At 46.2% G+C, this 26,855-nt stretch overlaps 1 protein-coding gene across 1 annotated transcript; it reads left to right on the top strand.

Annotated features, from left to right (window-relative positions):
* The first annotated feature begins 24 nt into the window (after positions 1-24).
* On the top strand, positions 25-19,291 carry TMPRSS3 (transmembrane serine protease 3). The gene is made up of 13 exons (XM_009641014.1): positions 25-42; positions 1,445-1,586; positions 3,323-3,433; positions 4,326-4,442; positions 6,268-6,391; positions 7,444-7,569; positions 8,302-8,345; positions 9,142-9,307; positions 11,233-11,402; positions 13,024-13,119; positions 14,237-14,379; positions 16,421-16,573; positions 19,271-19,291. Exons 1-13 carry the CDS (start codon positions 25-27, stop codon positions 19,289-19,291), a joined length of 1,431 nt encoding a protein of 476 aa, XP_009639309.1.
* Positions 19,292-26,855: the final 7,564 nt, after the last annotated feature.

Genomic DNA, 26,855 nt, shown 5'->3' with positions numbered 1-26,855 from the left:
AAGAAAACAGTTTTGCTTTTAACTATGACTTCCCAGGAAGAGGTGAGTACAGCTTTGAGAGCATGTGATATCCTCTAAATACACGACACACTGGTGTTTAGCTTTCGCATAGTGTACCTCACAATGCTGTTTTGTTTCCTGATGGACAACTTACACACCAGTTAAAAGGCTTTTTTTTTTAATATTTAAAAATCATGCGCAGCAAGCTGTGCTTTTCTCTGCCGTAAAGCTATCAGATTCTCTACAAAATTTATGTTCATTAAAACGTACGTGAAATTTTATCATGGGGAAAAGTAGAAATCTTATTGCAGTTATTTGCTGAAAGGTGAAAAGGTATTCCAGGTGGCTTAAAGATATAGTGTCACAGACAAAATGTATTCTTTGCCTAAAATGTGTCATCGCAAGCATTTTCTGGGACTGACTCTGCAAACACTTATGCTGCTTTTACAGCTTACCAGCTCCACTGTCTTTAACAAACCTGGATTATTTCACACAACTGTGAGTTCAAAAAATCTGATTCCTTTTGCCCAGTGTGCGGAACCAGAGTCAGAAATTAACATTTCAAACTTATTTACCCTGAATTCTAGTGCAGCCTATTTTAATTGCTATTCATTGTGTAGGAAGTGATCAAAGGTTTTCTGGAGCAAAATTCAGCGGGCCGCTGCACGAGGATCCTGTCGGATGCTGTGCAGGTGTCATACGCTTTTAATCTTTCTCGTTTCCTATTGTGATTAAAGAGCAGGGGATGGATTCACACCCCCAGAGTGAGTTATTAAAAGTAGCTATGGTGCTTAGACAAATTTGAACAATTTGAACTTCAGTAGTTTTCTGGTAAATTAATTATAAGATGTCCTCTCATGAACATTAAGTACATAAATTAATGTACCGCACCCAGCTCTGGAGCCCTCAGCACAGGAGGGACACAGACTTGTTGGAGCGGGTCCAGAGGAGGGGCCACAGAGGTGATCCGAGGGCTGGAGCACCTCTCCTGTGAGGACAGGCTGAGAGAGTTGGGGTTGTTCAGCCTGGAGAAGAGAAGGCTGCGGGGAGACCTTGTTGTGGCCTTTCAGTACTTAAAGGGGGCTTATAAGAAAGATGGGGACAAACTTTTTAGCAGGGTCTGTTGCAATAGAACAAGGGGCGATGGTTTTAAACTAAAGGAGGGTAGATTTAGACTAAATATAAGGAAGAAATTCTTTATAATGAGAGTGGTGAAACACTGGAATGGGTTGCCCAGAGAGGTGGTCAATGCCTCATCCCTGGAAACATTCAAGGTCAGGTTGGATGGGGCTCTGAGCAACCTGATCTAGTTGGAGGTGCCCCTGCCCGTTGCAGGGGAGGTTGGACTAGATGACCTTTAAAGGTCCCTTCCAACGCAAACTATTCCATGATAACATTTTACAAGGTGATTATCTTCTTTTTTTTTTTTCTCCTGTTGAGTCAGGTACAAGAGACAAATCCCACTGGAAGTCTTGAAATCATCTCTATTACAGAAGATGAACCACCAGTACCAGAAGTTCAGTTTTCCTTCAAAAGATTTTTCTTCATACCACAAGCAAAAGTGGACCCCAGTGCAGATGGATCTGGTAGGGATACCGCACAGCTTTTTGACCTTTGCAACCTAAATGGCTAATGTAAGTCTCTAGCCTTGCAAAACTAGCTCACCCACTCAGTCAGAGAAAGCAATCACTTAGAGGAAGAAGAAACACAACCTCACTCCCCCCCACCGTGAGTTTTTGCCAGCATATTAACACGTGATGACATCTTTTGTCGGCTTGCATACGCAAGCATTTTTCACAGCCAGATTGTTCACACACTTCAGCCGCATAGCAAATATTTGCCCATGCTTTTCAGATGCATTTTGAATGGCTTATCTGACATTTTATCAACCTGGAAATTGGTCCATTATAAAACTGAATATACAAAGCAGCACCCTTGGAGGAACAGCATGCATGTTTGCTACTTCTCATAGGTTTCATAACGAATAACTTCAACAGAGGCCCATGACCAAGCTGTGTATGCTAGTTTGCTTTCTGTGTATCAGAATATATTTAAAATAAGTGGACCGTTCATTATTTTCAGTGGAATCGGTTGTTGTCCTCCAGACTCACAATACCACTAAGCTGAGGTCAGCTGTGGAGGTGCCTGGTGAGCAGGACTGGTCCAACTCATGACATGTATTCAGCAATTACTACTGATGTGTATTTTAACTTCAGATGCATTTTTTTTCCTTGCAAAGTGAAAACTCAGCCCTGAGCCATTGCTCAGTTCTCTTCTTATCTTTACAGAAAAACTTTGAACAGATCACTTTTGCCCACATTTTTCAAGACTAGTTTGGGGGTCCTGCTTTTTTGCAAATTTAGCTTTCTATTATTTTCAGTTAACTTTGCTTCCAAGTCCAAAAGGACCAGTGACTTTCCTCCTTCTTGTCTTGAGCATCTATTTGCTAGCTAGTCCTGTCTTTTTCCAATATCCCTGCTCCCGTTTGAATCTTTAGGCTCCTCTTATTTCCATGCCTCTGTTACCCCAACTCTGGAGGAATGCATCGTTCATGGGACTTAGCTCCCCGGTGCACAAGGCGGAGCTATGTGGTGTCTGGCCGTGTCCCAGGATTTCCTTTGTCTCAGACACAGTGCTCAGAGCAGTGTCCAGCTGGGGCTACAGCTGGAGGGAGCACTGGGACCAACAAGTGTCAGGAGGCATCACAGAAAGGAATGGTCATACGGAGGAGATTCAATTCTTTGCTACTTCCACTGAAAGATTTTATTAGTTCGCTCACAGAAAGGAATGGTCATACGGAGGAGATTCAAACTAGTCCATTCTTTGCTACTTCCACTGAAAGACTTTATTAGTTCGCCTGAGCTTTCTGAAGTCTTCAGAGGATATGCCTGTACCCCGCACACAGGTTTGATTACACAAACAAAACAGGTCTGAATTTCATTTTTATTCTGGGACTTAGGTTTTCAGGAGAGGTGCTCACATAGTTCGAAAGCTCACAGTGTGTTGTAGCCCACAAAATAAAAATTTAGGGCTCATATTCTTGATTGCATTGAGGACAGGCCAGGTGCTCTGTAAGGGCATGATTCAGACCCCTCATGAGGCAAATGCTGAAGGGGTGTCTGAGAGCACCAGCCAGCCCCAAAACACTTGGAGCCTTCTCAGCCCCTGAGGAGGGAATCCAAACCCCTCTGGGTCCGGTCAGCCCATAAAGTGCATGCAGGGGTTACTACTGCCAGCTTTTAAAATGTTAGATAAATCTTTTTCATTGCAAACTCAGGCTGGTTTAACTTCACAGAAGCTGTTCTCTCTGTTTCATTTCTAGGAGATATTGAACCACCTTCAGTGTGCCATGTTTTTACATCCCTTAAATACTTTCCACATATCTGTGGTTTATTCCTTGCAGTAATCCTAGCAGTTGCCATTGGCCTGGGTGGTGAGTGCAATTAGTTATTCATTAAGTTCTCGCTCAACCATTCAAATGCTTAATTTTTCATGAGTCTTTTACTTAGAATGGAATTAAACTGCTACTGTGGCTTGTTTGCTGAAGTGAAAAATCTTGTTGATGTGATGGCTTTAAATTTTATTTACATGTACGGATAAAATAGATCTGGCATTCATGAGAGGATGGGTGTAATATTTACCACACCGGGAAACCCGCAGCTCCAGGAAACCTTTCTCTAGTAAAACTCCACTGATTCCTCTCAGGTGGGGAGCTAAGAGTTTAGAAGCTGGGGGAGGCTTCAGGTAGCACACACATTTTTGTCCTGTAATTTACTTCTCTAAGTTTCTTTTCAAAGAATCCAAGAACTTTCCCCTATCACAAGCAACTTCTACAAAGGAAAAGAAAATGGAGAATGAGTTTAGTTGTGACTGGAAAGTGTGACCTGCCCAGGTCTAGGTGCCAAATATGTTGATGCTGGAGCAATGCCTTCACATTTGCAAGAGGGATAAGCTTGCAGGAGGTTGAGGCATCCCCTCAGGAAGAGAGTGCACTGGCTGTATTTTGCAAGGGTCTCTTTGCTTTTCTGCTGGGGGGCTGAGGCACCAGGCAGAAACTCGCCCTGGAGTGAAACATAAACTGGGTAGAGGGAGCTGGGAAGGAGTCAGCACAGACAGCAAGGCTGGTTCATCCTCCGAGTCATTACTAATGGATGAGTTTAGCAGCACCGTGTAGCAACCTCCAGGTTGTATTTCAAAAGTTCCTAGAGTACGGGAGTCATCTTTTCCTTAGCAAGACAGAAATCTGGCCAGATAATGGAAGTCAGAAGTGTTAAATTAATATCCAAGTGTGTTTTCATCACCCTGTTTTCTTTCATTCTTGTTAGTCCAATACAACTGCATTGGGAAGTTTCGCTGCCGATCATCCTTTAAGTGTATCCAGAAATCAGCCAGGTGCAATGGTGTCTTCAACTGTAAAGAAGGGGAGGATGAGTACGGATGCGGTAATTTAAATTTGTTAATAAATCCCTCCTGCCTCCTCCTGTAGCATCTGGCACGTTATCAAGAAATGCATGTTCTAAAGAGTTTGGGGGAGACAAGAAAGATAGAGACTGGTGGATTGTCTAAATCACCACTTCAGAGGAAAAACGTCTCTGAGCTATTGATTTTCAGTTCATGCAAAATCAAACTGCTCAAGACAAATGTGACGATTGCTGAATATTACTGCTGCCATATTGGGCATGTTTCTCCATTAGAAGCCCAGATGCTTTTTGGCTGCTAGCATTTCCTCTGCCTGCAAGGTAGAGGCACCGTGGTCTGTATGCATAGCACTCTCTGCATTCACTGGCACACGCTTGCACTGTGTCAGTTTTGAAGACTGCAAAATCCCGTCGTTATCTTAGGGGACATAGGAATGGGAGAGATCAGCACTGCCTTTTGGGCATTGAGTTTGCTGCTTCATGTGTGAAATGTATGCCCCCAGGTCTGACTTTCTCTCTGTAATGGTTTTGGGCATCCCATGGCCATTTTAAATGGTCCCTCCCTGTCCTGTGCCGTGGAAGATAACTGTGGCGTTTGCAGCCACCGGAAGGAAAGGACTCTAATATTAGTAAACAGAATAACTGATTTTTAGGTTAGCGCACTTGTAATTCTGACTCCTGTACCTACAGGTAAGGAGGCAGCACAGCTTTCTTCTTGTGCAATACAAGGAATAAGAACCATGAGCTTCTGGCCCCAGCTAACCCCACACGATGCTTTCAACCTTTGGTGTGTTTTCCCCGGGGAGGCTTCAGGCCTCTGTGGAACCTGTGAGCAGTACGTCTGCTTTTCTTGTCCGCCCTTGCAATGCCATAAAGCTGGCCCATGGGAGCCTGTGAGAAACCCCTGTTCGGCAGTGACTGCGTGCGTGACCTCCCTTCTCCCTGGGCAGACCGTGTAGATGTGCCTTTGCCCAGGTGCCTCCTGCACATCTGGGTCTCTGCGCCCCAGCAGCGGCCATGGTGCGGGGTGCAGGGGCGAGGAGAACACGGCGACATGCAGGACGAAGGGCCTGTAGATGACAGCTCTGTATCTGGGCCCCCCGCAGTATTTCCCTGATGGTCTCTCAGCTGGAGGCAGCCCAGCTTGCAGCAGTGCTGGCTCCATGGGGCAGCTCAGCCCTGCGGCCGGGCTGGCGTGGAGAGCAGCCCGTGGGGAAGGGCTGTGCTGAGCAGAGCCAGGCTGGGGTGGGGAGGGAGCCCCTGGGAGCCGAGCTCCCAACCTGCACATCTCTCCTCTCCCCAGCCTTTACACGCTCATCAGCCCAGACACGCCAGCCCCCAGTTTTAGCAGAGCAAAGCAGGTAGCCCCCACAGGAGCCCAGGGGCGGCTGAGTGCAAGTGCATCCACCTCTCTGACTGTGCTGGGCAATGCAGGAGGTGTCAACCACCTTCCATCCCTTCCCTTGATCGTAGGTTTCCTCGGTGCCAAACGTCTGCAGCTCCAACTCACTGCAATCAGCAAGACTTGCCTAGCCTCACTGGAGGGCAAGGCAGCCTTCTCCATCTCTGTTAGAGCTAGCATCCCCTATCCATCCCCATGAGCATAGACTTCTTTCTCCTGGCTGTTCTAGCTCAGAGTACCTTGCTTCCCTTCCTTGAAGGGGGAAAAAAAACCAACACAGAAAAATTCTCTCAAAGGATCCAAATGATGAAAAGACAAGTAGTAAAAACTCAGCGAGCCAAGAAATGTGGATGCCACAGTAGGGCATTGACACTGGTGTGTTCTGGTTGTGTACCTGTGATTCTTCTTCACAACTCACTCGGGCTTTTCTTCTCTTGGATCTCAAAGTCCGGCTGAGTGGCAAGAAAGCAGTGCTGCAAGTCTTTGCTTCTGGATCGTGGAGAACAGTCTGCTCTGATGACTGGAAAGCAGAGTATGGCAATACTACCTGCAAACACCTGGGTTTCTCAAGGTATGAAGACAAAACAGAATAAACTTTATTTGGCATTTTGAACAAACTCTGAGGTTTTCAATCTTTCTAATGAAACCTTGTACTAGTCTGTGCTTTAAAATCAAAAAGGACTTAACAATCCACCTTTGTGAATGACAGGGTTGAGGAGTTCTTGGATGATGTGGGAAGTAGTCCTGAATACCTGTACACTGCAAATACCATTTATTACTGCTATAAATCCTGGATGATGGCTAAATGTAATGGTTTGGCTAAATCTTCCCTACAGGGTGCAGATGCCTGAATCCTACTTGTCTCTCTAGTAGCTTACGGCCTGTCAGAGAGGCACTAAAAACCACATGAGCATTATCCATTTCTTTTACTTCCTGTGTAGGAAATCTGTACATACAATCCACGTCATGACATCTGTTAGGAATTAGGGTCCACATCACAATTAGAGAAGAACCTGGCGAGACGGTTCTTACTGGATTGTTTCTGCTCCTGGAAAAACACCATTTCTTTCACAAACTTCCACACAACTGAGAAAGAGTTTGAAGTTGTGACTTGCAATGATGCTCTGTTATTTCTTACAACGGTGTCATTCTGATCTCTGGACATGACAGCTAGCAGTATAAAGGTTCTTTGAATAAATTCTCGTTGCTTTTAGGATAAAATACATCTCAATTTTTTAACAAAAAAGACAAGAAAAAATTACAAATACTCATCCTCCCTGCTGCAAAACATAACTCCAGAAAAAGGAGACAATGGTCTTGTTAGTGCTTCAGGAAATGTGCCAACCACCTACAATATAAGCTTTATTGCAATGTTAGAATTAAAATTTACTTTCTCTGCCAGTTAAATGCCTCTCAGCCTGTGTGACTTCCACACATGATTATGGCAAAAATACCTGCCTGTTATAAGAAGCGTTTCTTGGGGAGGATAGGATTACTTTATCAAGTGTCAGAATCTGATTATTGTGGTTGCTACATTGGGTTTTCATTAGCAGAACTGCTGAATTATTTAAACAGATTACTGAAATGCTGTCTGAGGAAGCTGTGTTTATGGTTTATTTGCAGTTACGTGAGTTCAGGTTACCTGCCCGTGGCTGCAGTCGAAAAACAGTTTCAAAGACATTTCGTGTCCCTCAGCCACTGGTTATCAGCCGATCAAGTGACATCCCTGCCCAATGCAACAAACCTCAGGTATGCCTCAGCTTGTTCATCCTGACAGAAAGAGAGCAATCGATAGAAGGAGAATTACTAACAGTTTGAGATCGTTGCCTGTCTTTTCAGGTATGTAGGACTTCATAAGTGGTTGGTGTTGTTATGCATCGTAGACCAAGGTTCAGTAGCAGTCTTGCTGGAATACGAACTAAGAGCCTGATCCAAGCCCCATTAAATCAAAGAAAGCTTTAAAATGAGCTATTTGAAAAGCATATTTGTCCCATGTTCCCTTTTTTTGCCAATGGATAGACACCAGGCACTTATCTTTTTCCACTGTGAAGCAGTTTGTTTCAGTTTACAGACCCCTAGATATTTCCCAGTGGGCTTATGAACCCTTTACAGTCCATTTCTTCCTCCTGACAATTGCTTGTTTTTCTTAGTTACCTTTCACTGCGAAACAAGCTGTGGATCCAAGGAGACTACAGATCACATGTTTAAAATTGCCGATGAGCCTCCCCTCGTGGAAGAGTGAACCACTCTTCAGCAGGGCAGCATATGGTCTGCGGACTCCCAGTGGTGTCTGAGCTCCTAACTTAAGTACTTCAGCTAAATACCCTAAGTAGATTGGATGAGTACATGACTTTGTACCTCTTTTAATATATGAGTTACTTATATTTATGTGCACATAGCTATACAGGAAGATGACGCAATATTAAAAAAAAACCAGTATTTGTGAATTGGTTCTAATACTGCACTGTCTTTTCATCTTAGAGAGGAATGCACTTCTGGCAATGTGATCATCTTAAAATGTTTGGGTAAGAATCAGGAAAAGTGAAAATTAAATCACTTCTTCATCCACAGCATGGCAAGAGTCGGGAGGAATAGCGTACTCAGGGCCTACTATACCATCAGTCCATCACACCAAAGAAAATTTATATTTCTTACATAAAATTTAGAAGAATTTCAGGAAGTGAGAATAGGCTGGGAGGGCAGATTGGGAGCATCAAGCAGCATGAGCATGTTGGTGAGAATCACAATAGGAAATAGACATTTAAGGGTTGTGACCTGAGTCCATGGACTGATACTGCAATTCCAACTCTTTGCCATTGCAGTGGGGAAAGGGAAGTTCTGTCTTAACATTTGAACTTTCATCCCACACCTCTCCACATCAGCTAGTTTTCAGATCGGGATATGAAAAATCAAAAGACAGCAGCAAAATAATCACCAGGGGGGAGGAGATGCTTCAGCCTGCCAAATAATCACCAGGGGGGAGGAGATGCTTCAGCCTGCCTGTGTGGGCCCCTGGGACCCTGTGTATTTAAGGAGGGCAGAACGGTGTGCTTTACAGCTCATCTGAGCTCTGTGTCGGCAGGGGAGAAGACGTGAGCCCCACAGCCCCCATACTGGCTGCCAGGCACAGCTCTGCAAGGATGGACAGGAGGAGGAGAAACCTCTGGGGGAAGCCACCGCCTGACATGTGGACCTTGGGGATGGGGATGGTCCTGCTGCAGAGACCTGGCAGCCTCAGCAAGGCTGAGAGTAGAGGGGCTGAAGGTGACCAAAACCATGCCTGCATTTCCTCCACAGACTGTAACCTTTGCTTTCTGGCAGTGTGCGGGACGAGGGCCAGCTACGGGCCACGGATCGTGGGGGGCAACGCGTCCTCCCCGCGGCAGTGGCCCTGGCAGGTCAGCCTGCAGTTCCATGGGCACCACCTCTGTGGAGGGTCCGTCATCGCCCCGCGCTGGATCATCACGGCTGCCCATTGCGTCTATGAGTAAGTCCGTAAATCATGTTGCTTGAGGTGTCCCACTGACCCCACTTGAAGGGGGTCTGTGTGTGGGGCCACTGCAGAGGAGGGCTAACGCACCGTGCTTTCTCTTAAAAATAAACTGCAGGAGAGACTGGGTTATCCTTATTTCATGGGCTTGCTCCGTAACATTTAAACCACCTCTCTCTCTTCTTGCACGAGTGCAAGGTTTCATTGAAAAAAAGTCTTCCCAAGAAGTGGTCCCAGTTTTCAGATATTCTGGGCACTCCAGCTTACTGGGAAATCAACTTTAAAATGACATTTAAGTGCTAGATTTCAGGTATCCTGATCTGCAATTTCTGTACATTGCGTGCGAGTTAACAGCTCAGGAGGAATTTGTACTTGGCTGCTCTGGTACTCTGGAGCTCCAAAATAAATGACATGATCCTTTTCAAGTTGACAGAATCAATCAGCGGGAGTCAGTGAGCTGTAGTGTGCTTGGTGCCCTGTACCACATGCTCACTGATCCTTTTTATGCTGTTGGAAGTAGTCTTTGAGTTGTAAACAGATGCTAAACAGTTATTTGGACTCCTCCTTTTTGTGTAATTCTAAACATAGCCCTGTCTCTTATTTATAAAGAGTTGTCTGGTGGCTTCGCAGTCTTGTTTGGTGCTAATAGTGCAGGAGAGCTCTTCTTGCTCTTACAAACTGCAGGACATTTTCACCAAAGACAGCTACAACAGGTTTGGTCTGACCACTTTTAGGCACTCACAACATGGATGCCTGCTTCTGAACAAGTCCTGTAGGTTGCTTTTACACCCAGTAGAGAGAAAGGTGGGAAAGACAAATCCCACTCCTAGATCCTATTTAGAGCCCTGTGTTGCCATAAAAATAATTACTTAGGAATTAAGCATTTTAGGACTTTTGTCCTTAGCTCTGTCCCCCACAGCCCAGTTGGTTGTGGCATGTTGAAAGGCTGATGGGGATGGGAGCTGGCAACACAACCCACATCCCTGGAGCCTTTTCCCAAGCGTTGTTGTTAACCCACCACTAGCCCTGCGGGGTGAAGCCAAGAGCTGCTCGTGTGCTGGAGGCTGAAAGCTGTGGCTGCTCATGGCCTGGGGGCAGAAGCACCTTCCAGAAGGAAAGCCTCTCCCTTGAAAACACCTCACCACAAGTGCCGCTGAGCTGGCTGATGGCTGAGCATGGGTGCGCCAGGCAGCAGCATCGACTGCTGTGGGGTAACATAGGAGGACAGACAGGTAGGCCAGTGCAGAACTCTCATATATTTGTAGAAAGCAGCACAGATAATATACCAGCGACCCAGTCTGTTACTAAGATTAGTCACCCTTTTCTGTATTTCTAGACATTAGACAGAAAACATAGCCAATATTAATAGATAGGTAAGCAAGTACAGCTGACTGTAGCTATTTGCCTGTAGAGTTTTATGTGGTTCGTAAGCTTAGGAGACAATTAGGAGCATCTTCGCTATGAGGAAAGGCTGAGGGAGCTGGGCTTGTTCAGCCTGAAGAAGAGAAGACTGAGAGGGGATCTCATAAATACTTACAAATATCTTAAGGGTGGATGTCACGAGGACGGAGCCAGACTCTTCTCAGTGGTGCCCAGCAACAGGACAAGGGGCAGGGGGCACAAACTGAAGCATAAGAGGTTTCAGCTGAACGTGAGGAAGAACTTCTTTACCTTGAGGGTGACAGAGCACTGGCACAGGCTGCCCAGGGGGGTTGTAGAGTCTCCTTCTCTGGAGATATTCAAAGCCCGCCTGGACGATGTCCTGTGCAACCTGCTCTGGGTGAGCCTGCTTGAGCAGGGGGGTGGCACTGGATGATCTCCCGAGGTCCCTTCCAACCCCTGCCCTTCTGCGATTCTGTGATTCTCTGAAACTTGAGGGTTTTCTTGAAGGTTTTTCGCTCTCTCCTACCTCTTTCTTTCAGCCTGTACTTGCCAAGCTCATGGACCGTGCAGGTTGGTTTTGTGACTCAGCAAGACACCCAGGTTCACCCATATTCAGTGGAAAAAATTGTATACCATCGAAATTATAAACCCAAGACAATGGGAAATGATATAGCGCTGATGAAACTGGCAGCACCGCTTGCTCTCAATGGTAATTCTTTCTGTTAGCTTTCACTTGACTTTCTCACCTCTCTAGCTAAAAGCAAAAAGGGTCTTCCCTAGTACAGACAGGGAAATTTCTGTATGCCTGACCCAGGACGGTCAAGTGGGTCCCCATGGCTTCTAAAAGCAATGAGAGATGTGCAGTGTAGATGGAGCCAGCCTGCTGCTGTGATGGCAAGGCAGCCATCCCTGTTCACACCACACCGGCAGAAACACCCCAGCCTCAGTATCAGGAACTCCTCTGTACTCGATACCCAGGCACGGGGAGCAACAACGTGGTCATGGGGCTCTGCAAAATGTTCCAAATCCACTCTGGTATTAGCTTAATGAAGGCATTTAATAATAGGCAAACATTAACTTTTTTCTTTCTAAATATTTTTCCTATCTAAAATAAACACCCCACCTCATTTTACTTGGAGGTCACAGAGATTTTTATCATGTCCTTTCTGTGAGTATAGGGAGACCCAGCAGTGTCCAAAGCTGAAAATCAAGCTTAAATTGCAAAAAGGGTAAAAGGCAATTAAAATATAACGATGCTTTTAGATGAAGACTGCTTTTGTTTTCTCAGCAGGATGCTACCTGCAGCTGACACAGTTAGTGAATTGAAATAATGTATAATAATATTGGATGAATTTAAATGACCACCTGCCAACACCTCCTAATCACTGTGAGCTTTCTGCAAAGGGGAGCCGGCGCTCTCTGACGCATCTAGATTGTCAGTTCCTGGGTCAATTATCTTGAAATACTTTATACTTCCCCTTTGAATGAAAATTCAGCTTGATTTTGTTCTGTTTCATGTCTCAGCTAGTGCTGTTTTCTTTTGCTTGGGAATAAGTTTGGGAGGCTATCAAGAACAGTAAGGGCTCTGCGCCCGAGCGAGATACCCGCTATGCCCTTGGGGGGCTGGGGCAGCCTGGGGGTTTGGAGGCTTCATGCTGGGGGCTTGATGCTTTGAGCTTGGATCATTGCGCTGTGGAGAACTGAACCACCAGGAATTGCCCAGTAATACCTTGATTCTTCCCTCCATTTGCTCAGTGCCAGCTCATCTTGACATGGCACAGTTTGTCCCTGCAAGCATCAAATGCTGATTATATTGCACAGCACAGAGGCACTGAAACTCTATGGGCCGATGGGTGGGAAGCAAAGAGCACCCCAGATGTCTTGTTGCCCTTTCAGAAGGGCACAGAGATGTGCATGTGTGGCTCTTGGTATGTACCGCTGCACAAAACCTGTTTGGAGGTGCCATGCGGTCGTGCCGTGGCTAGCCAAGGCCATTCCTCCACCCGAGGAGCGTGCCGTGGAGTCTCTGGTCTGCCCATCAGCTGTGTATGTGGTGGATTTTTTGTTTGCTCATTCTTCAATTTATTGACCTGCCAACATCTTCTTCTGTTGCTTCATACTTGGAACTAATTGGGCCTGGTGTAGGTATTGTTTCAAACCTGGGGTATTGGCCATAAGACAAAAGACCTGCAGGACTTTCGGTGGGGAGTGGGTGGTGGTGCTCATAACAAGTTCACTGCAAGGGAAATCCTCAAGTTTTACTGAGGCACACAATTTTTTGCTAAATTTTAAAAGCAATTCTCTCTTCTCTCTTTTTTTTTAAAAAATAGGTCACATAGAGCCAATTTGTCTGCCGAATTTTGGTGAACAGTTCCCAGAAGGGAAAATGTGTTGGGTATCAGGATGGGGAGCAACTGTGGAAGGAGGTATTTTAAATGGTCTGCTGTTGATCACACTACATGAAAACATCTCACATGCAGTAAATACGGGATTTGGTTGGAGCGTTGTTCAACATTAAATTTTTTGGAATATCTGGGGGAGGGGGGGAAAGAAGACATATCCCTAAATTTTATGCTCACCCTGAACTGCAGAAGTGCAGTACAAACCCTTATCACAAGGAATGGATGGGTACACTCTGTGAAAAGGTTGAATATGCCATGTAGACAGCAACACTGTCCACAATGTTGTAGTCGGCCTTTACAGCTTCAAGCATAGAAAGCACAGCCTGAATGCAAGAATCGACCATCCATGTTTTCAAAGAAAGCAGGTATGCATTTGCAGGTAGGTTGGATGATGTATAAATTGGATCTGTGAATAATGTCACAAAGAAAAGGGAATTATTTTTTTTTTAACCATGACTCACAGGTCATGTTAATCAATAATATATACGGCATCACTTTCATGTGAAAATGCTTGAATTCTCAGGTCATTATTTTTTATCGTTTGTCATTCACCTCATTTAACATGTTCCCTTTGTTCAGGGAACAAGAACAGTATGTTACATGACCTACAGAAAATAGCGAAAGGTGAGGAAAAAATGAAAGCAAGGTTCACCTCATAAAAAGTCAGTTATAAATTGACAAGAGACAATGTGCAAACACTCCCATTTGTAGAAATGAGCCTTTCAGACTCCAAATAAAATAAAATAAATATTTCTAAAATAAATCAGATTTTTGCAGATGTTTTGTTGACTAACAGAACAGGTGATAAATTAGAAACAAATTTTGGCACTAAGGACAATTAGTGTCCAACTAGCTTTTAAGTTCATTACTGTCATTGATTGTCTAGCTTGAAGTAGAAACATAAATATATACAGTTTTATATTATATGCTGTGATAATCCACAGCTCTACAGCATCGCTAGTTACTGGATTCTGTGAGTGATGAGACACTTAGTTGCCTTACTTGTACCTTGTAATTTTAACCATATTTCTTTGACCCTTGCTTGCCAATTCTTCATATACTAAAACATTTGCTGTTTGTAATCAGTGATTAGTTTCAAGGATAGAGAGGGTTTTTTTTTCTTTTTTTTTTTTTTTAACAGGTGATACATCTGACACCATGAATTATGCAGGTGTTCCTCTCATTTCTAATGCAATTTGCAATCACAGGGAGGTCTACGGTGGGATCATAACACCTTCAATGCTTTGTGCCGGTTTCCTAAAGGGAGGGGTAGACACCTGCCAGGTATGGAAGTTTCCAAACTGCAACTGTGCTCATTAACAGCAGCAATGGAAAAGCATGAGCGATAAGTTATCAGAAGGCACTCCCAGGCTTTTCTTGGGCAAACATTTGGGTTTGTGCCGTTTACACTGTTTACCATGAATATCAGTCACTGACTGTGCATGCATTCATATGCTACAATTCCCTTCTTGTACTTCTTCTGTGGACCGTATCTGCTACTTCTGAAGCCAAATTTACTTAAGACATTTTTTAATTTCTTGCATGTGCTACAGCATGGTGCCATCCTTTCTTTGCCCTGGCTGTGGCCACTGCACTGAACTGCACTACACTGCACTGTGAGCAGCTCCACAGACCTGCAAGGTGTAGAAACCCCGCGGTAAAAAGCAGCCAAAGTGTATGTCAGTAGAGAAGCAGAAGTGCTGATTTTGGAAAGAGTAGAGTGAGGCAGGAGAAGGAAGAAAGGGAGAGGTGTTTTAGTAACTCAGAGGACTGGTAATGACTTTGGGGAAGAGGGGTTCATAGCAGCTGTGGATCAGAGGATCCTTCACAACACAGGGTGGTGATGATTCAAAATCACTGTCAGAGTCATGACGGTGCCCACCTTCATAAAATCATAGAATCATAGAATGATTTGGGTTGGAAGGGACCCCTAGGGGTCATCTAGCCCAACCCCCCTGCAGTGAGCAGGGACACAGCTAACCAGATCAGGTTGCTCAGAGCCCCGTCCAACCTGGTCTCGAATGTTTCCAGAGATGGGGTCTCCACCATCTCTCTGGGCAACCCATTCCAGTGTTTCACTACCCTCATTGTAAAGAATTTCTTCCTTATATCCAGTCTAAACCTACCCTGTTTTAGTTTAAAACCATTACCCCTTGTCCTGTCACAGCTGGCCCCACTAAAAAGATTTTCCCCATCTTTCCTATAGGCCCCCTTTAGGTACTGAAAGGCCGCAATCAGGTCTCCCCGCAGCCTTCTCTTCTCCAGGCTGAACAACCCCAACTCTCTCAGCCTGTCCTCACAGGAGAGGTGCTCCAGCCCTCGGATCATTTTAGTAGCCCTCCTCTGGACCCGCTCCAACAGTTCCATGTCCTTCTTGTGCTGAGGGCTCCAGAACTGGACACAGTACCGGCACCTTGTGCCGGGTCTCATCCCCATACACACTAACGTGGACTCACTGAGCTAGTCATGGATGAAGAGCAAGGGCTGGGGGGTAACTTTATGTTTCCACATTTGCTCAGTCCCAATTATGCATGGGACAAGACAACGCAAGGTGTTAGGTGCATAGATCTTCATTTAAGCTCCTGTTTGCACAATTCCCCCAGCAAGGTACCTGGCACCAGCATGCCGCTATGCCTGGGAGAGCTGCCCAAAGGCAGCACACTCAGTGTATGGCTCCAAATTGCAAAATGAGCCCTACTCACTAAAGGGAAAGGCTTGTTCCAAATTCCCTTTTTTTCTGTTGTTGTGCTGGCTCTGACGCTCATAAGGCAGGAAACTGCCCCAGCAAAAGAATTTGAGAGTTTTCAGTACTTAGGTGTGAGTCCATTTAGTTGAATCCACTTACCAAAGTGTCTGGGAAGGGCCAGAAAAGCAGCGTGCAAGACTGCATGCAGGAGCAGGCAGGGAAGGACATGGGGTACAAGCTTGTTGTTGCAACCCTGGGCTCAGCTCAGCGCCATAGCTAAGAGCTTTTTGAGGGAAGCAGCTGTGAGAGACCAAGACCATGGCATGGAGACTGCAGATTAGCGATGCCCTGCCTGCAGGACAGGCATGCTCCCCAGCACCTAAACGTTGTTTAACAACAGGATTCAATGTTTCCTCTGTTGTACTGTACTGCTAACTGGGGAAAGACAAATATGACCTAATACGCATCTCTAAGAAATCTCCAGCTTCTGCTGTAATAGATGCTTTTCCCAGGACCCAGAACAGAGCAGAAACAGGAGACTTTGAATTACTAGACTATGCCTCTCCCCCTACCCCCCCAAACAGATGTTCCTCTCCTTTTCTGGGGCACTGATGTTTGTTTTAATTCTTTGTCCTCCAGGGAGATAGCGGGGGACCTTTAGCATGTGAAGATACGAGTATCTGGAAGTTGGTGGGGACCACCAGCTTCGGAGTGGGCTGTGCAGAAAAGAACAAGCCGGGCGTCTACAGCCGAACCACCTCCTTCCTGGACTGGATACACGAACAGATGGAGGTCTGGGTTTGCCCTGTCTCTCCATCTCCAGTTGCTGCTTTGCTCCACCTGTGCCACACAGGGTTTAGTTCATGTTTGTCACAGCTGAGTTGTGTCGTACGGACACATGCGACCCGAGGCCGTGTTTGGGCATCGGGGCCAGTCCGTGCGTGGAGCAGGGTACCGAGCTCTTAGCAAGGTGCAGGGAGCACTGGGGCAAGGGAAGGAGAGGAGAGCAAAGGCAAGGAAGTGGGGGGGATGCTGCAGCCACCTCCACCTGACCCGAGGGTGGCCCACTCTCTGGAGACGGGGTCCTCTGCTGTCAGCACCCCTCCAGGGCCACCGCAGAGATGCTGGGTTCAGTCAGCTGAGCAGGGAGAGTTGCTGTGCTTCAGGTGAACTCCTGGGCAGGCATCAGTTGCCTAAGCAGAGGTATCTAGAACCAGTTTAGAGACCCTAGGCTGTCCTGCCTGGCTCACAGGTGTCCCTGCAGAAGGGCAAGGATCTGCAGCTAGCCCTGGGCTGTACCCACCATCCCCATGGGGATGTCTCAGATACCCTGCAATGGCTCAGGTAGGCGTGATAGAAGATCTATGGGAGATCTGAGACCTTCCAGACCAGCTGCTGCAGGTCAGGCAAAGTGCACTAAGACACCTTGAGTGGCACTAGAGAGTGAATGCGCACTCCACGGCCCTGGTAGCAGCCTCGACACATAGCTCACAGGTAGACACCTATGCACAGGCTCTTAATTGACATTTTCTTAGGTTCGTGGCAAAGCCACCCTAAGCACCCAAGTGTATGTGCCATCCTGCTCTAGCTTGATCCTCACAGACAGTGGTGCCACTGCTGCTATTCCAGCACCCAGTTTGCCGGAATGAAGGAGTGAATGAATGAGTGAATAAATAAATAGCAGTGATGCTATTCCAGTACCAGCAATACAGCCCCTAGCCCCGACAGCTGCCTGTGCCACCGTGGTGGCATGTGATGAAACCACTCCTGCCCCCACCTCATCTGTGAAATATGTGAGACTTCCTCCTCAAACCTAGGGTGCCAATATCAAGCGTTCGCAGACAAGGAAATGCCTGAAATAAGGTTATGTGTGCAATTTCGGTTCAGCCCCCCATCTGTGTGACACACACTGTTTTCACAACCTATATTACAGATGAAGATTTATGCTGTCACATGCCCATCTGTCACTCAAGAAAGCTAAATAAGACAGGATAACATTTCTAAATCTTTAAGACCCCTAATATTAGGGGGTTTTCATCATTGCGATTCATTTGCAGATACAGAAACCCAGACATTTCAGATGAAGAGTCCATATCCAATGAAAGCATGGCTCTTCACTGTAAAGAAGTGATCAAGGAGAAAAAAGTGCAGCTAAATCTTTGTTTAGCTAAATGATAACGTTATAATTTTTCACAGGGACGCACTTCAGATGTAAACATTAATTCATCAGTTTATCCTCTCAGAAAGGGTTTTCAGCTGCAGCTCAGAAACACAAACGCTTTTTAATGGACTCTGAAACAACACAAAAGAAAGTAAAACTGGTGTGCCTTTGAAAACGGGGCCGAGGGAATGGTTTGCACCTGGCAGATCTGTACTGTGGTGTAACGGTCCTGATCTGCCCTTACCTGCTGCTGCTCACTGTGGATGGGGGTTCACTTGGTCTCTCCAGAAATTTCTGTGCTTTCTTCAAACAAAATTAACTTTCATAGCTAAGGCTTAGCAAAGGAGTTAGGGAAGAGATCCATTTTGATCTAAGAGATGCAAAATTGCAAGATAAGGAATTTAATTGTCAGCATGCCCTTAAGAGATTTCTTTCTGGAAATTAGCTTTATAACAGCTCACCCATCAGGGCCAGTCACCTAATGCCAGGCATGATCAAAGAGGAGGCATTTGCGCTTTCTGATCTTCCATTTCCAGTTTCGAAACCTGAATGAAGCACTTCTGTCTCTCAGATTTTTAGGAGGATACAAACATGTTGCTAAAGGCTCTCTCCTGTGAGCGCGGAGAAAAGTTTTTTATTGCTTTCCACTAAGTGGTGAAAATTAGTTGATGTCATTTAGCAAGATGTTGCTCCAACACTGTGAACAGAATTTCTGCTGCCTCCACTTTGAACTAGCTGTTCCACTAGGGGGGAAACAAAAAGTTCACAGCTCTGAGGGCAGTACCAGTGACCTACATACATTACTGTCTGAGAGATACTATGCTTCAACTATTAAACCTGAATAAACATGAAAGGTTCCCACCCCAGCAAAAAAAGAAAAAGAAACCAGCAATGGAACAACTGAGAGGAAACAAAATAACCCCCTTCAAAGCCTACTTAGCTCCCTGTATGCATGTGTCCCATGCATGCAATATCTACCACTATTAACTAATATATCCCTCCATCCCCTGTGACCGTATTTCTTTAGGAGCCTTATATTCCTGTCTCAGCTCATGCAAGGCTGAGAACCAGTGAACTAAAGTGGTGAGAGAAGCTGCTGGCATTTGCCTGGGTTCACAGCGCATGCAGTAGGAATTGGGCCGCACATCTTTTGTCGAGGTGGTGTGGTTCCCTGAAGAACTTCAGCTGGCAGAAGCAGCTTCAGCAGCCCCGCGGTTCCTTTGGTGACCCTAGTGCAGCAGCGGGGGGAAAAAAGCCATTCCCTTTTGGAGTTCGGTAGGTGGCAACATGAGTGTTTGAATGGATGCATAACTGGTTTTGCTTCCCAGAGAGAAGAGCTGCAGACCTGAGGAGAGTGGCAGTGCACTGGGCTTCTGAAAACACACATCATGCTCCAGCCCCACAGACGGACCCATCACACTCTTCTGGACCCCTGCTCTGAGCTTTGTACCTTCACAGACTACTTTTTAACCATTTCTTTTTTGGTACTGGTAACTGCACTTAATGAAACCTGTTGCACATTCAGCCTCTTTTGGATGGAAGAGGCATTTGGATGCTGGATGGTGGGCATGCGTATTTACTGTCAGCTGCAAATTTCACATGTACAAAAAGTGCTAAGACTAATAACCCAGGGTGCTATCACAATAAAGTTTTGCAGGCACCGTGAGTAAAAGACTAGAGCAACTTCAGATCAGGTTGCTAGCTATTATTTTAGTACTTACCTTCCAAGAACAGGACTACAAAAAGTCTTTTTTTCCTGAATGGATTCATATATAAGCTCCATGCTCCATTGCACAGGCAGCACCAGCTTTCTTTGAAGCCATAAATCATGCAGGAAGCAAGCAGCTGACAATTGTGGCAAGCATTTGGCAAGTATGTTCAACTCTTGTTAGAAAAAAATCCCTGGATTCAAGTCTTTTATCACGTGGCTGTGAACAAAGTCCCTAATTATGGAATTCTTAGGTGTTTTCTTGGGGGAAATAGCTCTGAAATGAGCAACACACACAGGTCATAACATTACTGAAAAATTCTGAGATTACTGAACAGTCTTAAAGGGATGAGGAGCTTTTGTACTGCCTTTCAATAAGCTAAGAGGGCCAAAATCATTGCTCTGTCTATGATGCATCATGTAGTGCAATAGCCATTGAATGCTCCCAAGCTCACATCACAGAGTACAGTTCTCCAAGGCACTCAAAGCTCAGTCACCTTCCCTGTTTTCCCTCCCTTTCTCTGCAGACAGGACAATGCAGATCCCACACCCTTTGTACCGATCAGTTACATCAGCCATGCGGCTGATGATGATGCCAGTCAGGCAAGGGACAAAGCACCTGAAGTGCCACTGTGGTTTCCTGATTTACAAACCATTTCAGTATAACAGCCTTCTGTTGTTAGGTTGGGAAATGCCTGATCGGTTTGCACTTGCCCTTTGTAAAAATCCTGGGACAGAAAGTTGTCAATGTTAGAATCGATTGCCAGGGACTAGATAGGCTGAATAATGGATAATATTGTAACAGCTTTTCGATATCAGCCAAAACTGATCTTATAATCTGATCAAGTGATGCTGATCTGCTTGAAATGCGGGTTTGGATGCAGTCTGTATGCCTCTAAATCAGTGCCTGCGTCACCACTGTCATCCACCACTGCTGCAAGAAAGCGCCGGCAGCATTGGAGCTGCATTCTCACTGCAACAGGTCGAGTCCAAATCGAGAGGGAACAGCAAACCCACATGAACTGTCAACCTCTGCGTTGTTCTGTGGATACAGACTTTGATCTCAGAGGACATGGCATCAATACTTTTCACCCCGGCTAAAGAAACTGCAGTGCAATTGAAACAGCCCTTTCGGAAACAGCACGCTGCTAAAAAGAAAAGGGAAGCATTTTTGAAAAGCTGACAGAAAAACTGGAATGAAATGGGAAATTCAACTTGACAGAACCAGAGTTTCACTGTTCAATGTGTGTTTCCGTAACATTTGCGCAGCCCCAGCATGGCTCGTGTTTTAGTCTTAGCAACAGTCTGGAGGTGAGGGCACTGCTCCCTGGGCTCATGGAGCTGTTATTTCATATTTCTGAAAACACCCCTGCAAATTCCTTTGGAACTCCTTCTATTTCCATAAAAAGACTGTATGATAAGTATCCATTGTGGTCTGCCTTTATATTAAAGAGAAATGCAATGTAAAACGTAGAAAGCTAGTGAACTCTTCCCAACAAGAAGCCACACTGACCCCCAGATCAACGTCAGTCACCCACGGGCAGACCTGGCCCGGGCTCACTGAGCTGCAAATCTTTCTTCTGATTTCTCTTACACCCCTTTCTGTGGCGTCTTAGGTATAGGCAGACTACAAAAAAAGTGACTCTATAAAGCTGGATTTTCCTCCCCAGCTTATGCCATCAACACGCATGCCAGAGGTTTAAAAAGAAATCCAATCACAATATTAGCATATTTCTTTATGTTAATCCAGGTGAAGATACACGGGGGTTTAGGACATTTGCTGTGGGAAGGGTTTTGTACAGAGATGAGCATCATGTTTTGTTCCAAGAGAAGTAGGATAGATGAGCTCGGCTCTACTGGTAGTCTGTATTACAGCTGGAATGAACTGACAGACAGTAAAGTCACTTTTCAAAGAGGTTGATACAACAGGTTATGAAGCCTTTCCTTTTCCTTGGATTTTCTTCTCTCTGTTAAATGAAAATAATTGGCTACACTGCACGGGCACCGCACCAAGGCCTGCCAAACCAGGTGGGGCTGAAGGCAGCTCTGGTTTAACTAATCCTGATTAGGAGTTTGGTGGTAAACACCCTGGAAGTGTTTAAGATTTTTATACTAGAGGAGTGTATAGCTGCTACCTTATTAAAGAGGCAGGTGAAGCAGCTTCTAGCTTGTGAACTCAGATCACTGGTTAAAATGGTTGCTTTCACATAGGGTTACGCTACAGCCATTGCATCCCTTAGAAACACAACCTGCTTGTATGTGGAGCAAACTTGCATCCACAGGTAATAGACCCAGAAATTGAATCCAATGTATAACTTCATAAGAAATGTCCAGTACATGAAGAAAAAATCCTTTACCATTCATGATCTACTCCTGCAACGGTGATATTTAATTCTGGAGACCGCAACGAAATTGGGAAGCTTGGATGAACCAGAAGTGACTTTTATTCAATATGCAGCTTTCCCAGATGCTCTGGAAAACATCACAGGGATAAACTCTCCTTTGGCCAATCTGAAATTAATTTTTTTTCCACTTGAGGTGCAGAAATAAAGAGGCAATTGCTGTAAAGATATAGAGATAAGCATAAAAACAAATGCCTACGTTTGGTGTCTGAGAAAGCAAAAAGGTGTTTTGAGAAGTGACACGCTTTTACACACTAACACCTCCTGCACCAGGATGCAATCACTACACAGAGCCGCATAGCTTTGCTCGTAGGGGCTGTCTCACTGGCACAATTCATATAAGCCTGTAAATGCAAATTTGAGAACTGTACATTAAACTCAGAAAAAAAAAATCTGGCTCATCCAATTTTTTGGCTGTCTCCAGCATCCAAACGAAGCAGGTTGAAAATCTTGTATTCTAAATGCTGCACTGTAAATCTTGCTGGTTTTGGCAACAAACCTGCTTTGTTCCCTGAAAAGTGCACACTTGTCAATATCTCTGTGAGTGCAGTAACATTTTAAGATGTGCAGATCCAAGTTTTTTTCTTCAACAAGCAGCCCTGTGAGAAGCAGTATCACACGTGTGGGCAGCAGGAGCCTGAGATTGCATGAAGCAAAGTAAGAAGTGAGCTTACTTCGGCTGTTTAACTTTAGGGAAGGTACAAGGAAGTGTTTCTTATCTGAACTGAAAGAGCACGCTCGATCATTGCCTCTAATCTCTCTTTTTACATATTTTATACGAGCAGAGGTTTCTGAGTTTGTTTTGCTGCTGTTGTCTCACGTTTTCTTGCTGTTGGAGCTCCTGCCCCAGTAGAAGACAGCAGGTTGCGTCCCCAGCATCGACACCGGTGAAAGGGGTAGGATTTTGAACAGTTTGCTTCAAGGTTTGGCAGGGGAGAGGTAAAAATGCAGCCTTGCGGATGGCACAAAACGGCCAGACCAATTTTTCCTGATTAAAAGAAAACTGCCCCCATAACTGACTCATTTTCCTGAAGAGCCCTTCGGTAGCTGCCAGTCTGAGCAACGTGCATGCAAAATGCACCGGGCAAGAGGAAAACCATTAATGGTGCCTTGTCTCCTAATGTGTTTATGCAAGGTAGATGCAGGCACAGGACTGGCAGCTGAGTGAGGAGCCCGGCCTCGCCTCGGGCACCCGCCTCAGACCTCTGCTCCAAGGCTGCCAGCACGTGTCAATCTGTCCCTGTAGCCAGGGCTGGGTACAGCTGCACGGTGAAAACAAGCTTGGCAAAATGCAGCCTGAGGAGATAAGGCCAAAGCAACTGCTTTAATCCTTTAGCGGAGGACTAAATAAAGGGAAATCAGTGGCAGCAAGAGGGATGCTATCCTGTGCGCCCGGGTTTCAAGCACTGTCCCCTGCTGAGCCTGGTGCGAGGGCAGGCTGGTGGAGCGCTAGTGGCTGGATGACTACCCGTGGCTTTCCCAAGAAAGGATTTGCTTAATTCTTGCAGAATTAAGTTAAAGGGGCTCCCAAGGGCAAGAGTAGGAATGAGGCCTTCTCCTCTGAGGTGTGGTCTTAAAATAAATATGGTCCCCCTGAAGCTTTCAGGTGAGAGAGGGAGGGCAGTGAGGGAGTGGAAAATGAGAAGGGAAGAGTAAAGAACAAGACTGTCCTGAAGCACCACCTAAAGCATAAAGCACTTTGGGGAAATAAGTTGCACTTAAAAATAAAGTGGCCAGTAAACTGTACAATTTCCCACTTTTTGAAGCATGTTTTGCATGCAGGGGGGTCAAGTGGAAGGGAGTTTTACATCCTTTTTATACAACTAGTGTGACTGCTGTGTATCATTTATTTGGGCACCCTTACCTTCAGCAGCATTACCTCTATCAGAAACAAATTTGATGATAGTAAGCCCACAGCAGATGGCAGCAAACATCAAAACTTTGCTTACATCCTCTGTTTAAAATAAATAAATAAATACCGAACAGTTCATGCCTCAGTCACCAGAAGTGGGCAACGCAAAGACAGTTATGGTCCCCATCGCACTCTTGGCTATTTGAGGAGAGGTTACTGGGGAGATGCAGCTCCCCCAGCAGAGGAGGCACCCGGGAGCATGGTCAGAGCATCCGCAAGCCTCCCCAGGCCTCCTCTGGCGGGTGCTGGCCCCGGCTCCCCAAACCGCGTGGCTGTGCCAAGTGCTAGTGCTGGTGGCTCTTCATGCTGCTGGATGCCCTGGCAATCATAGCCTTGGGCTTTCTCATGCTTTGATATATTTAAAAGTGATACATTGGATACTTTTATAATATTAAAGAATTACAGTGGAATAGCAGTAAGATGTCGCTGCAGAGCTGGTTTTGATCCGGAGAGATCTGTTGAGCAGTGTATTATCCACATCTCCAGCTACCTGGCTAGACTATTCCCATCTGAGACTGAAGCTGTAACTGTGAATATAACAATATATGTTGTGAATATAACAATAACAGTGAAGAAGAACCTTTTCCCTGCAAATTATTTTGTGTCACTCACCAATGGCAGAAAGAAAAAAGTTTATTTAGAGATTTAGCAACCTTCCTTTTTACTAGCACTTTTACTAGGACTGGGATGGTATCACAGCTTGCAGGCCTCAGGGCAAAAATATAACTGTCACATAAAGGTATTTCTGTGCAGCTACCCAATGCTAGACACTTGCAGCCATGTGCAGATACCCATTAGACAGCTTGATTTTAAGGAACTCTTAAAGCTGGCAAGAAAATGGAAGCCAAGCTTCTCCAGAAACAAATGATTTCATTGCAGGAGGAGCGAGGCAGGGCCGTGCTGGCGGGAGGCTGCGGACAGGCCCTGCGCCCCTGCCCCTCCGTGGCTCTGTGTCTCCACCTCCACCCACACCACCATAATCCCTGCTTTTTATAGCGCCTCCTCTGCAATGCCCCTAGATCCTCTCCACCTTTCAAGACCTCTTTCTTGCCTCACAAGCCCTTTGCTTTCTCCACCCCTCTGTATCCCTAAATACCCACCATCTTCCCTCGCCTGGCTGCCCCTCACGTCCCCTGCCCATGGCATCGGGCTGGGCCGGAGGCAGGACAAGCGCCGGCTGGCCGGGCAGCCCAGAGGCCGATCGGCTGATGCCAAACCAAAGCCCGAAACCTCCCTTGCTTTTCCTTCAGTGGGAACAGCCCCTGAGATCTCTTTATTCCTCACGGCTGCAAATTTGCACAAAACTTGTCAGCAGTTGGCATGGCTGCTTCTATAGTTCCTCCTCCTCCAGTTCCCCTCTCAAGTTCCTTAAAATGTCCAACAGGCGCAGGAGCCATGAGGGGACTGGGAAGCCAGGCAGGAGGAGGGCAGATGTGCTGCCTGCTTGCAAAAAATGGGCAAAACCCCACAGGTATCCCCAAGGTGTGGGATAGATTCAAGTCTTCCTTCCCTTCCAAAGGTAGCAGCCTCTCCTCCTCTTCAACTCCTCACCCCCCTCTTGCCACGCTGCCCCTGCACCCCGTGACAGTCCTAGTCTGTTCTTGAGCATCCCTGTGGTTTGCTCCAGTCTGTCCTGAGCATCTTCGTGCTTTTGCTGCCCTGCGTGTCCCTTGCTCCAGGGAGAGGGGCCCCAAGCAGCCCCCCTTGCTAGGGCAACCACAGCCCCACGGGCTGCCTCGTCCTTCAGCCTCAGGGACCTGAGCCTCCAGGGTTTTTGCCACCCTTGGGTAAAGTGGAGAAAAGAATGAAGCCTCAACAAAGCAGATAGGCTGGCAAATAAACATAAGCCACCAAGCCAACAAAACAACAAAAAAGCCTTGAAAAAGTTAAAGAGATTTATGGTTGTGGTTCACTTCCAGCATCCCCCCAGGACCTTGCCGCTCCCCCCATTTCACAGCTGCCCTCAGCCCAGGAGCACCCCCAAAGAGTGCGTTTGGTGGAGATTGGACTCCTCAGAGAAAAATCAAGCCCAGGCCAGTGGCTACAGAGGCGGAGGACACCTCGCTGCCTTGGGTGGCTGCCAGGACCCCAGTGGTGGAGCCCCTGCCTCCCTCAGAGGCACTCAGAGCCGTGGCCCTCCCTACCAGTAGCAGGCAGAGCACACTGGAAGCATCCCAGTTTACGCATTGCCAAACACAAGGCATTTTTCGTTGGCAGGCCTGCCTGCCGTGTAATGCCAGATATACCGCATGTGTGCTACGCCGGGATCAGCATTTCCCACCTTTCTGAATCTGAGGGCCACAGAGACATTTTTAAACAAAGCTAGGCATCATCTTGCACCATGAATTTAATTTACAAGTAGAGATGCTTCTTTATTCATGCTAGTTTCCTTTTTCTGTTCACCCACCTGCACGCGTGTTCATAAAGATTTTTTTTTCCTTTTTTTTTTTGGCAGCTGCTGTGCAGATCACCCTCTGGTCACTAACAGACTTCAAATAGAGACTCAGGAATGCTGCTCCAGATGATGAATTAATTCCCCTTTGCTTGCAGTAGGACAGTAAGCAAAGGCTGACTGCTGACTCCTGTGGGACTTGAAGCTCCTCATCCCTGCCTGAGACATGGGTGAGCTGTAGGGGGGAGAGCAGCAACTGCTGTTCCTGGCAGCCCTCCGAGTGCTGCCAGCATCCCTCCAAGAGACACCAGGGACGTGACTGTGAGACCCGTCCTTACAGAGATCTGCGTATCATGGGGGATTTGCCACTCGCTGGAATGGCATACATCCCAACGTACCCACCCACGAGTGAAGACTGTGGCAGGGCGGAGACAGATCCAGGGCCTTCCCAAGGGAAGCTTGGGGAGAGCCCCCAGCCCGCACTGCAGGCTCTACCCCC

Source organism: Egretta garzetta, unplaced genomic scaffold (assembly GCF_000687185.1).
Source record: "Egretta garzetta isolate BGI_Z169 unplaced genomic scaffold, ASM68718v1 scaffold45, whole genome shotgun sequence".
NCBI classification, from domain to species: domain Eukaryota; kingdom Metazoa; phylum Chordata; class Aves; order Pelecaniformes; family Ardeidae; genus Egretta; species Egretta garzetta.
This window is presented reverse-complemented; position numbering and strand designations above follow the sequence as displayed.